Here is a 12,805-nt window from a genome sequence, read left to right as displayed (position 1 = left end):
CTATTCTATTCTATTCTATTCTATTCTATGGAAATAATTCCTGTTATGTAACCAGGAAGTCTTAAGCCACACTGCTATGCAAATGTAGAACACTTCATCATAATGAAACAGCAAACACTTTAGGAGTTCACCTTCATTACTTTTTTCCTTCATTTTTTGCTCTGTACTAATGCTTAGTAGTTATTCTTATTTTCAAAATGCCAGAAATCCCTCAGAAAAAGTACAAGAATCCATTCTTGCTTTAAGCACTTTAGCAGCTAATTGCCTTACTTAGATGTTTAAAAGCTAGATGTCTGCATCTGAGCTACCTCAGGCTCCCTTTAGAATCGGTGGACGAAAACGGACACTCCTAGAATATAATTCATGTCAGCATATGATGAGAATTTAAGATAGCTGAAGTGACTAAGCACTTAGTGACAGCTTTTTGTAATGGAGAACAGCTCAGGCTTGGATGTCTAACTTTCAGAAATCTGAACTTAGATCAATTCTACCACAGAATTCACTACAAATGACTCATTTTTTCTTCTCTTTCACTTGTACAACATGCAAATAGAACAACTCAGACTTCATTTTTAAAGTAACTAGCACTGAATGAAGGGATTCTTGGCTTTTAGTCTCGTTTCCAGACTATGTCTGAAATATGCCCCTGGACACTGCACTGCACTGGTTAGGCCACACCTCGAGTACTGTGTCCAGTTCTGGGCCCCTCAGTTTAGGAAGGAGGTTGACTTGCTGGAACGAGTCCAGAGAAGGGCAAAAAAATTGGTGAAGGGCTTGGAACACAAGCCCTATGAGGAGAGGCTGAGGGAGCTGGGGCTGCTTAGCCTGGAGGAGAGGAGACTCAGGGGTGACCTTATTGCTCTCTACAACTACCTGAAGAGAGGTTGTAGGCAGGCAGAGGTTGGTCTCTTCTCCCAGGCAGCCAGCACCAGAACAAGAGGACACAGTCTCAGACTGCACCAGGGGAGGTTTAGGTTGGATGTTAGGAGGAAGTTCTACACAGAGAGAGTGATTGCCCATTGGAATGGGCTGCCTGGGGAGGTGGTGGAGTCACCATCACTGGAGATGTTCAGGAGGAGACTTGATGGGGTGCTTGGTGCCATGGTTTAGTTGATTAGGTGGTGTTGGATGATAGGTTGGACACGATGATCTTGAGGGTCTCTTCCAACCTGGTCTGGTCTATTCTATTCTATTCTATTCTATTCTATTCTATTCTATTCTATTCTATTCTATTCTATTCTACCCTACTTGCATTCAATAAATCTAATATTCCAACTGAATTTTCTCATTTTGGCTATCTGCTCCATTTTAGACTGACTTGCTGAAGTCTTACATCCTGTATTTCCTAGCTTTTTTAGCGCAAACAGTCCAATTACTTCCTTGGAAATAACTTCTTTTCCAGACAGCAGTTCTCTAGAACAGTTAATATAAAGAGAAAACTTTATGGATTTTTTTTTTGAGTAGATAAGGACTTTATGTTAGAGTCAGGAATGTTAGTATCATATGTACCTGAATCTAAAGGAACAAAGCAACAACAGAAATGATCTGTACTCTCAGTTGGAATGGAATGGAATGGAATGGAATGGAATGGAATGGAATGGAATGGAATGGAATGGAATGGAATGGAATGGAATGGAATGGAATGGAATGGAATGGAATAGACCAGACCAGGTTGGAAGAGACCTTCAAGATCATCGCATCCAACCCATCAACCAATCCAACCCCAGCAAGTCTCCTCCTGAGCACCTCCAGTGATGGTGACTCCACCACCTCCCCAGGCAGCACATTCCAGTGGGCAATCACTCTCTCTGTATAGAACTTCCTCCTAACATCCAACCTAAAACTCCCCTGGCGCAGCCTGAGACTGTGTCTTCTTGTTCTGGTACTGGTTGCCTGGGAGAAGAGACCAACCTCTGCCTGTCTACAACCTCCCTTCAGGTATTTAGTTGTAGAGAGAATAAGGTCACCCCTGAGCCTCCTCTTCTTCAGGCTAAGTTCTAAGCTTCTTTTCTACTCAACATTGTTTGCAAAGTTCTTTCCTTTGACTTGGCTCAGGACTGTATTTTTAGTGTTTTCTTTGTCAATATCCTTGATATTCCTTTTTTATTTCTTTCTTTAAAACCCTAGTTGTACATCTCTACCAGACAATGTCAGCTTGCTGTATCAAAGCTGTTAACAGCCCCTTTGCTTTTACAGTGTAGCAAGCTGTTGATCACTCCAACCACTTTTCTGAAGAGGCTGGTACCTTCCACTGGTTCCATTCCTTCTCCACCTCTGGCTTCTTTGCCTCTGATTCCTAAGCCATGCTTTCATGGGAAGATCAACAATCAGAAGAGTATTTAGTATCTAATTCTTATAGACACTCTTTAATGCTTAATGGTCAAGAAGAATGCAATCATCACACCTAACGTTTCAGCCATTTTCATGATAATAAAAGAAACCTGCAAGCTTAAAGTACATGACTCAACGATCTTCAGAGGTCCCTTCCAACCCCTACCATTCTGTGATTCTGTGGTAATCCTACCTCCTGGCTAGTGAAGCACCCTTTAAAAATGTCAACACAAGATGGCAGTAAACAAGTGCAGAACATGTCACATAAACTTTGTAGGGGAAATGACATTTTGAACACAGTGCCATAAATAACTTCAGCAGAATTAAGTGGCTGTCAAATCAACCCATGTGCAGAGTTAGTGAGCATTTGTGTGAGAGCTTAGGGTTGTTCATCTCTATGAAATTAACATTATTAATTGATTCTTTGTTCCACTGGTTGAATGTTTAGGATGCTGAAGCTGCAGTTGGCCATTCTAGTTTAAAGAAAACTCTGGCTGCATGGTCATATTTGATTTACTCTGCATGTTCAACTCTGCTTTCCTTTGTAGTTTGCAAAGTTGAGGCGTAGCTATGAAAAGCTACAGTCACATCACTCAAAGCAAAAAAAGGCTGAAAGTAGAGAAAAACCTGAGAAAAGCCTAGAGACACACCCTGAACTGAACAATTTATACAAGACACTGGAGGTAAGAATATTTTATTATTACATTCGAATTTTAATATGTCTTTGAAGGCCAATTTGTGATTTCCAGTTGTGAGCTTTAATTTCCTAATAGTTCTGCAAAAAGGACATCATTTCCTTCCTCTGGCAAGAAAAGACACATAGTTTAATATTCAGGTTTTGTTCTTTTATACAAGTTTTATTTGTGTTTTGAATAGTTTTATGAATGAATGAGTCTATGAGTGAATGGAGTTGGTCTCTTCTCCCAGGCAACCAGCACCAGAACAAGAGGACACAGTCTCAAGCTGTGCCAGGGGAGGTTTAGGCTGGATGTTAGGAAGAAGTTCTTCATAGAAAGAGTGATTGGCCATTGGAATGTGCTGCCCAGGGAGGTGGTGGAGTCACCATCACTAGAGGTGTTTAGGAAGAGACTGGATGGGGTGCTTGGTGCCATGGTTTAGTTGAGTAGATGGTGTTGGGTGATAGGTTGGACTCAATGATCTCAAAGGTCTTTTCCAACTTGGTTAATTCTATTCTATTCTATTCTATTCTATTCTATTCTATTCTATTCTATTCTATTCTATTCTACTCTACTCTACTCTACTCTATTCTATTCTATTCCATTCTATTCTATTCTATTTCCTTCATAAGTGTACCTATTAATAGATATGTTTAATATACATGTACTAGCCATATAATCTGCTGAGGCATGAGCTCTTTTACATCTGCAGGATACTGTCACATAATACCTGCCATTAATTCAAGTTTCATAGACCTCAGGACAACTTTGACTATGTAGGGCTAGACAGAAAAATGATTCAGGATTGCAAACCTGTTCTACGCCTATCTTGTCAGCATCAGTGTGCTTGAGGCAATCTGCAGCCTTGATCTCAGTGCCTAGTTTCCTTAGGTAACACATGAGGAAGGGTTAGGCACTTAAGAACACTCTCCACAGAATCCAGCACACTGAGTGCAGGCTAGATACTATGAGATACTGAGGACAAGCTGTGGTCATATTCACAGTCCCTATGGGGACAGAATGGATTTTAGCCAGTTTAATCTTGGCTACTGATGCAAAAACTTGTATCCAATCTCATTCCTTATAACTGAGTGATGTAATCTCTAGCTGTACTAATTTTTGCTTATTTTACATATTCAATGAATTTGCCAATATCCTGTGCAAAGTGAAAGAACTCCAAAAAGAAAGAACTGCACAGCTTGTTGAAAACCAACATTTGTTAGGTAGAAAATTAACAAGGGAACATTCTGGTTCAGTTTCTGTCTGGAGAGAAGATTGTTGTACTGAGTCTTCCACATATTAGGGAGAACAGTCTAACCACTTAAGTGATGAAGCAAAGAAGTATCACCAAAAACATATTTATGGGGTTTTTTTTTGCCATCATTTGTAAAGAGCATTATAAAGTACTGTGTGCTTTGAGTGTTGACTGAACTGGGTCCTGTAGGGAAACTAAAGGAAGGAACACAGTTGCAAGTGGGAGCTAGTTGCCTAGATGCTAAGCAGGTTTAGGCTGGATGTTAGGAAGAAGCTCTTCACAGAAAGAGAGCTTGACCATTGGAATGTGCTGCCCTGGTAGGTGGTGGAGCCCCCATCCCTTGAGGTGTTTAGGAAGAGACTGGATGGGGTGCTTGGTGCCATGGTTTACTTGATTAGATGGTGTTGGATGACAGGTTGGACTAGTTGATCTCAAAGTTCTTTTCCAACCTGGTTAATCCTATTCCATTCCATTCCATTCCATTCCATTCCATTCCATTCCATTCCATTCCATTCCATTCCATTCCATTCCATTCTTCTACTCTATTCTGAAAACTTACAGGTTTATGATGTAGATTTCAGAGAGTTATGATGTAGATTTATGTAGATTTAAGATGCATGTTATTTAGACACTTTGAGAACTTCACAATGAGAGGTAGTAGATTTTAAGTACTTAAGGAGAGTTTAAAACCTAGTAGACTTTAAGTGCTTAAGCTGCAGTTAAGATTTAGAATCTTTATTTCAGACTTGCCAGTGTTCTATTATATAAGATACAGAACTAATTTCTGCAACCTTTATGTGACTATTAGTACATAATGGGCCACATCCTAGACACATCCTATTCCTACATACTATTGCTGTCTCTTAGAATACATAGAATACATAGAATACATAGAATAAACCAGGTTGGAAGAGACCTTCAAGATCATCACATCCAACCCATCAACCAATCCAACCCACCTAAACAACTAACCCATGGCACCAAGCACCCCATCAAGTCTCCTCCTGAACACCTCCAATGGCGGTGATTCCACCACCTCCCCAGACAGCCCATTCCAATGGGCAATCACTCTCTCTGGATAGAACTTGTTCCTAACATCCAGCCTAAACCTCCCCTGGCGCAGCCTGAGACTGTGTCCTCTTGTTCTGGTGCTGGCTGCCTGGGAGAAGAGACCAACCTCTGCTTGTCTACAACCTCCCTTCAGGTAGTTGTAGAGAGCAATAAGGCCACCCCTGAGTCTCCTCCTCTCCAGGTTAAGCAACCCCAGCTCCCTCAGTCTCTCCTCACAGGGCTGTGTTCGAAGCCCCTCACCAACTTCGTTGCCCTTCTCTGGACTCGTTCCAGCAAGTCAACCTCCTTCCCAAACTGAGGGGCCCAGAACTGGACATAGTACTCGAGGTGCAGCCTAACCAGTCCAGTGTACAGGGGCAAAATGACTTCCCTGCTCCTGCTCTTGCACCTGGAAGAGTGCTTGCCATGAGAAAAGCTGCTATGCTTCAGACTGCAGCACTGCTGCCAACATCTCCTACACCAGGAATAATAAATGGGTTATACATCTATCCTTGACTAAATATGTCACTACCACAAAACTGTCTGATCCACCTAATTTAAGAGTGACCTTATTTAAGATTAAAATGTGAAAATAATGTAACACAATGCTATAATTTGATTAATTACCCAGTATGAAAAATGAGTGCTTGGAATATATTCAGCAAATTCTAGTATTCAGGAAATAATTATTGTGTTGAAAATCTACTAAGCTCAGCAGTGCTTCAGTAAGGCCTTGAACCTGCAGTTCTCATTAAGTGATCTGAAACTCCATTTGTGTGATGTTGAATAAAATGGGAAGATGTTTATTAGTTTGAAATACCAAAGCAGATATTAGGAAAGCTGTGGGGAAAGATTGGTATGAATCTATGCTGGAAAGCACTTGATTTTGTTTCAGTTAGCAAATAAAATCTTATCATTCAAAATCTGGGGAATATACCAGTTTATAACAAGTGTGAAAAATTATCAGTCTTTTCCTTTATGAAAAAGGAAGTGCTCATAACAGCTTATAAAGATTATAGTTTTCACTGTATAAAACAGTATACTGCCATTTTGCTAGTTCTTCAAATTAAAAGAGCAACAGTTCTAGAAACTGCAGTTCTCCTACTTATTTACATAGAATACATACATACATACATAGAATAAACCAGGTTGGAAAAGACCTTCAAGATCATCATGTCCAACCCATCAACCAATCCAACCCACCTAAACAACTAACCCATGGCACCAAGCACCCCATCAAGTCTCCTCCTGAACACCTCCAGTGATGATGACTCCACCACCTCCCCAGGCAGCCCATTCCAATGGGCAATCACTCTTTCTATATAGAACTTCTTCCTAACATCCAACCTAAACCTCCCCTGGCACAGCCTGAGACTATGTCCTCTTGTTCTGGTACTGGCTGCCTGGGAGAAGAGACCAACATCTGCCTGTCTACAACCTCCCTTCAGGTAGTTGTAGAGAGTGATAAGGTCACCCCTGAGTCTCCTCTTCTCCAGGCTAAGCAACCCCAGCTCCCTCAGCCTCTCCTCATAGGACTTGTGTTCCAGACCCCTCACCAACTTTGTTGCTCTTCTCTGGACTCGTTCCAGCAAGTCAACCTCCTTCCTAAACTGAGGGGCCCAGAACTGGACACAGGACTCAAGGTGCGGCCTAACCAGTGCAGTGTACAGGGGCAGAATGACCTCCCTGCTCTTGCTGGCCACATTGTTCTTGATGCAGGCCAGGATGCCATTGGCCCTCTTGGCTGCTTGGGCACACTGCAGGCTCATGTTCAGCCTACCATCAACCAGCACCCCCAGGTCCCTCTCTACGTGGCTGCTCTCAGCCACTCTGACCCCAGCCTGTAGCACTGCATGGGGTTGTTGTGGCCAATGTGCAGAACCTGGCGCTTGGATGTGTTCAATCTCCTGCCCTTGGACTCTGCCCATCTGTCCAGCCTGTCGAGGTCCCTCTGCAGAGCCTCTCTACCCTCCAGCAGATCAACTCCTGTCCCCAGCTTGGTGTTGTCAGCAAATTTACTGATGATGGACTCAATGCCCTCATCCAGATCATCAATAAAGATGTTAAAGAGCACAGGGCCCAGCACTGATCCTTGGGGCACACCACTAGTGAGTGGCTGCCAGCTGGATGTGGCACCATTCACCACCACTCTCTGGGCTCAGCCTCCAGCCAGTTCCTAACCCAGCTCAGAGTGCTGCTGTCCAAGCCATGGGCTGACAGCTTGGCCAGGAGTTTGCTATGGGGGACGGTGTCAAAGGCCTTGCTGAGGTCCAGGTAGACTACATCCACAGCCTGCCCCACATCCACCAGGCAGTCACCTGATCATAGAAGGAGATCATTGCTATGTTAACTAACATATGAAGTTCTCTCAAGTCTAAGCTAGCCCTTACTTTTTAAAAGATCATAAATACACATTAATATAATTTATGTAGAGAAATTAATATCTATGCACTACTCTAAAACCACACTTGGAGATGTTTATTGGCTCACTCACCCCTTTTGTATCGTATTTTTCAGCCTCCAAGTTTCCACTCAGTTCTTGGTTGACTTTGAGATTCTTTTTCCCTTGCCAAATTGCTTATTGCATTTTATATATAGCCTATTGATCTAGCATATTTTAATTCTCTTAATTCCTTCCAATCCAGAAAAAAAATATAGATATATTGATTTAATGATGTCTTGATGAACTAGCCTGCTGTAAAAAGCTGGAAAATAGCTTACAAATTAACTGGGCCACAAGACAGCTTGGAAACTAAGTAAGGGGAAGGCAATTACATTGCTGCCTGGTAATCCCCTCTTCCACTGTTACTGAGATCTTTGGATCTGAATCTAGTGCAACACTTTCTGAGCATTTGCTCTGAGACTCCTTACCCATACCAAAGGATGTCAGTTAATTTTGGGGGGTAGATGCTGAAAGCATTGTATTGCAGCTATTGCACTTCCACAAAAGCAAGGCTTGATAGGGCAAAACTACTGACTGATGCATGTTGATTGTATGGAATCATAGAATCAATAAGGCTGGAAAAGACCTCAAAGATCATCAAGTTCAACCTGTCACCCAACACCTCAGGACGAACTAAACCATGGCTTCAAGTGCCACATCCAATCCCTTTTTGAACACCTCCAGGGATGGTGACTCCAACTCCCTGGGCAGCACATTCCAATGGCTAATCTTTCTTTCTGGGAAGAACTTTCTCCTCATCTCCAGCCTAAACCTCCCCTGGCAAAGACAAGACAAAACAGAGTACTGAGGGTGACCATCTACATTTTTCTGTTGAGCTTTTCCCTGCCATCAGCAGACTTTAGTTGAAGACAGTTTTCTTCACAACTTTAACATGACACCAACTAATTTATTAAGTGGAAGTCTGGTGGACTGTTAGCCCTTAACTATTTCAAAAGCATTAACTGAACCTATGTCCATCTCTCAAATTCATCCTTTTTCATAGAATCATAGGATCAACAAGGTTGGAAAAGACCTCAAAGATCATCAAGTCCAACCTGTCACTGAAGACCTCACGACTACTAAACCATGGCTTCAAGTGCCACATCCAATCCCTTTTTTAACACCTCCAGGGATGGTGACTCCACCACCTCCCTGGGCAGCACATTCCAATGGCCAATTACTCCTTCTGGGAAGAACTTTCTCCTCACCTCCAGGCTAAACTTCCCCTGGTGCAGTTTGAGACTGTGTCCTCTAAGACCTTTCGAGGTCTTGAATTTTCAGATGGAGTCTCATGCAATATTTTTCATGGGATGCTTTGACATTTTGATATGTCAGACTCCAGAACTTAGATGTCATGGGGACCTCAATTTGTTATCTCCAGAAAAGAACTTTGCCTGCAAGTTTCTTCTCAGCTTTTTATTTGATATGCAGCCAGTGGTCAGTTCTGTCTAGGTGTTCAGCCAACACAAATTCTGGGAACAAAGTCAATGACACCAAAAGATGTCTAGCAAATACACTTTGCTGTCCTTGTCAGTGAAGTATGGTATTTGTAACCCTATTGAATTTTAATACACATTTTCTTCCTTGGCTTGATCTCTGACCATGATACATAGCTTCCCAGTCATATTTTGTTGCCATTTTTCAGCTAATTCTCAGTCTTCTGAAAGATTATTGCTGATTGTTAATCTCCCAGTAGAGGGATCCCTGTGGACAGTGTTTTAAACAGCAAAACCAGTCACCATAGTAATCAGGATTCTTCATACAGCCTGCAAATGCACAAACACTGTTAATACAGATCTTCTGAAGTTTTGGGGTAGAATTCTAATTGGTGCAAGGAACTGAATGGGGTGTGGGACTCTGCAGAATGTACAAATGATCCTTCCCCAAGTTTAAGGATAATGATATCAGAGTACAGATCCTGTAGTAGCTGAGCTGTTTATACATGAACTGTGTAACGCTAGCTCTCTAGTCAGAGGTTAATATCTATCCTGAGGCGCTCACACACAATGGCTGAGTTCAATAAATCACAGAACATTTCTCTCAAATTATTTTTTATAGGTAGCTGCTTTGACTAGGTCACCATAATCACCTTCTTCACATTTCAGGCTAATTAGCATTAAGTGCTAGGGAAATATGCAGCAGAGGAGAAAAATCCTTGACAAAATTCTGTGCCCTTGAAAGTTTCTGAAACAGTTTTTTTAAACTGAGGGCAAGGAACATGAAACTGAGAAAAGGAGTTATCCCTCAGAGAAAAAATGCAAATTGCTCCAATTGTGCCATCTTCACAGTATCACAGTATCACCAAGGTTGGAAGAGACCTCAAAGATCAAGTCCAACCTGTCACTCAAGACCTCATGACTAGACCATGGCACCAAGTGCCATATCCAATCTCCTCTTGAACACCTCCAGGGATGGTGACTCCACCACCTCCCTGGGCAGCACATTCCAATGGGGAACAACTTTCTGGGAAGAACTTTCTCCTCACCTCGAGCCTAAACTTCCCCTGGCACAGCTTGAGACTGTGTCCTCTTGTTCTGGTGCTGGTTGCCTGGGAGAAGAGACGAACTTCAAGTGGCTCAGTTGGTAGTGCATCAGACCCTTGATGGGAAGGTTGTGAGTTCAAAGCCTGCAGTGGGCAGTAGTGTCCTCCCTACTCTAGTCATGGGGTCTGGGGTGACAGGTTGGACTTGATGATCTTTGAGGTCCCTTCCAACCTTAGGAATACTGAATACTGAACCCCCACCTGGCTACAACCTCCCTTCAGGTGGTTGTAGACATCAATGAGGTCTCCCCTGAGCCTCCTCTTCTCTAGATTAAACAACCCCAGCTCCCTCAGCCTCTCCTCACAGGGCTTTGCTCAAGACCTCTCCCCAGCCTTGTTGCCCTTCTCTGGACACGTTCAAGTGTCTCAATGTCCTTCTTAAATTGAGGGGCCTGGAACTGGACACAGGACTCAAGGTGTGGCCTAACCAGTGCTGAGTACCGGGGCACAATGACTTCCCTGCTCCTGCTGGCCACACTATTCCTGATGCAGGCCAGGATGCCATTGGCCTTCTTGTCCACCTGGGCACACTGCTGGCTCATGTTTAGGTGGCTGTCAATCAGCACCCCCAGGTCCCTTTCTGTTTGGCAGCTCTCAGCCACTCTGACCCCAGCCTGTAGCTCTGCATGGGGTTGTTGTGGCCAAAGTGCAGCACCCGGCACTGGAACTTGTTGAATGCCATCATGTTGGACTCTGCCCATCTGTCCAGTCAGTCGAGGTCCCTCTTCAGAGCCCATCTACCCTCTAACAGATCAACATCTGCTCCCAGCTTAGTGTCATCTGCACATTTGCTGATGACTGAATAAAGGAGTAAAGAGAGGTCGGGGAACGGCAGCCCCGGAGGGAGCAGCAGCAGTGGGCTGCCAGTCGGCTGGGGAGGAGGAGAGGAAAAGGCAGGCTCTAGGATGCTGGGGACAGCAGGGCTTGGGCTGCCCACCTGATCTTTTCTAAGCATATCCTGGTGAAGGTGGAAATAGCTTTATGATTTTAGCAGTAATGGCTTGGTTCTAACAGTTTACATACAGTTATGGCATTTAATTGAAAAGATTTTCTTGTTTTGTAGAAGCAGACTCAGAATTATCCGTTCCAAATAAGCAGTAAGAAACAAAACCAAGAAGAGGTAATTACCTATGGCCAGCACAACAGTGAAAAGGATGAGTTCATTATTGAAAAGCTAAAGGCAACTGTGAATGAAATTGCAATAAACAAGAATAAACTAGAAGAAGAAAATCTGAAACTCCAGGAGGATCTCAAAATGTATCAAAAGCAGTGCCAGGTAGCAAGAGTTTTTCTTTTGTGTGATGAGTGTGGGATTCATGTTGGTGAATTAATCACAAGGAACATACTTTAAAAAGTGGGACTGAGATGTGTTTCTATGGTAGACCTGTACATTAGGTATATTCTTTGCTGAATGAGCTGAGAATAGTACCACTTTTTTAGTAAAACAAAGAGAAACCAGGAATGTGTTTGATATGGATTGGAATAGAATAGAATAGAATAGAATAGAATAGAATAGAATAGAATAGAATAGAATAGAATAGAATAGAATAGAATAGAATAGACCAGGTTGGAAGAGACCTTCAAGATCATCGTCTCCAACCTATCATCCAACACCACCTAATTAACTAAACCATGCAACCAAGCACCCTATCAAGTCTCCTCCTAAACACCTCCAGTGATGGTGACCTGTCTCTTTATCTAGGGTTTTATAACTCTCCTATATCCATAGCATCAACAGGAACTTATCTTACTTCACTTGGCTTCTTAGAATCATAGAATAATAGATTCAATAAGGGGAGGAGGTAGAGAAATTTGGAGTGAAATTGAGTGCAGAAAGAAGGAAAGGGTGGGCAGAAAATGGTTTAAGAAAAATGGGTTTATTTCTCAGTATCCTACCCTGATTTGATTTGCAATTAATTAAATTTCATTCCTCTAGCCAGTTCTGGTTTGCCTGTGACAGGTTTGGCCCCTGATGAGTGATATCTCCTGGTCCTTACCTTGACCCTTAACGAAGCCTTTTGTTGTATTTTTTTTTTTTTTTTTTTTGTCTCTTCTGACCAGTGAGTGAAGTCATCTAGCTGCTTTAGTGGGCACCTGGCATTCAGCCATGGTCAACACACCCCAAAAACCTTTGAGTAGCATTATAATAGAATAGAACAGCCTAGTCTGGAATGGAATGGAATGGAATGGAATGGAATGGAATGGAATGGAATGGAATGGAATGGAATGGAATGGAATGGAATGGAATGGAATGGAATTAACCAGGTTGGAAGAGACCTGTGAGATTAGAGGAGGAACTGGTCAGAAAAATTTTGAGATTTCCTTTTCATATAGAATAAACCAGGTTGGAAGAGACCTTCAAGATCATCATGTCCAACCTATCATCCAACACCACCTAATCAACTAAACCATGCAACCAAGCACCGTATCAAGTCTCCTCCTGAACACCTCTTCGTTGCTTACTTTAAGCAACGAAGATTAGCAACAGAAAGGCGGTGTTTGTAGAG

General features: G+C 42.6%; 1 protein-coding gene across 1 annotated transcript in view; it reads left to right on the top strand.

Moving 5' to 3' along the window:
• Positions 1-12,805, top strand: part of DEUP1 (deuterosome assembly protein 1) — an 85,716-nt gene that overhangs the window by 16,790 nt on the left and 56,121 nt on the right. The window contains exons 5-6 of the mRNA XM_068149127.1: positions 2,880-3,014; positions 11,362-11,574. Of these exons, the coding sequence (XP_068005228.1) occupies positions 2,880-3,014; positions 11,362-11,574 (348 nt within the window). The remainder of the gene's footprint in view (positions 1-2,879; positions 3,015-11,361; positions 11,575-12,805) is intronic.

Source organism: Melanerpes formicivorus, unplaced genomic scaffold (genome assembly GCF_026170545.1).
Source record: "Melanerpes formicivorus ecotype bairdi unplaced genomic scaffold, bMelFor1.0.p_v2 SCAF_1, whole genome shotgun sequence".
Classification (NCBI taxonomy): Eukaryota; Metazoa; Chordata; class Aves; order Piciformes; family Picidae; genus Melanerpes; species Melanerpes formicivorus.
The sequence above is the reverse complement of the archived record's forward strand: the minus strand, read 5'-3'. Positions and strand labels throughout refer to the sequence as shown.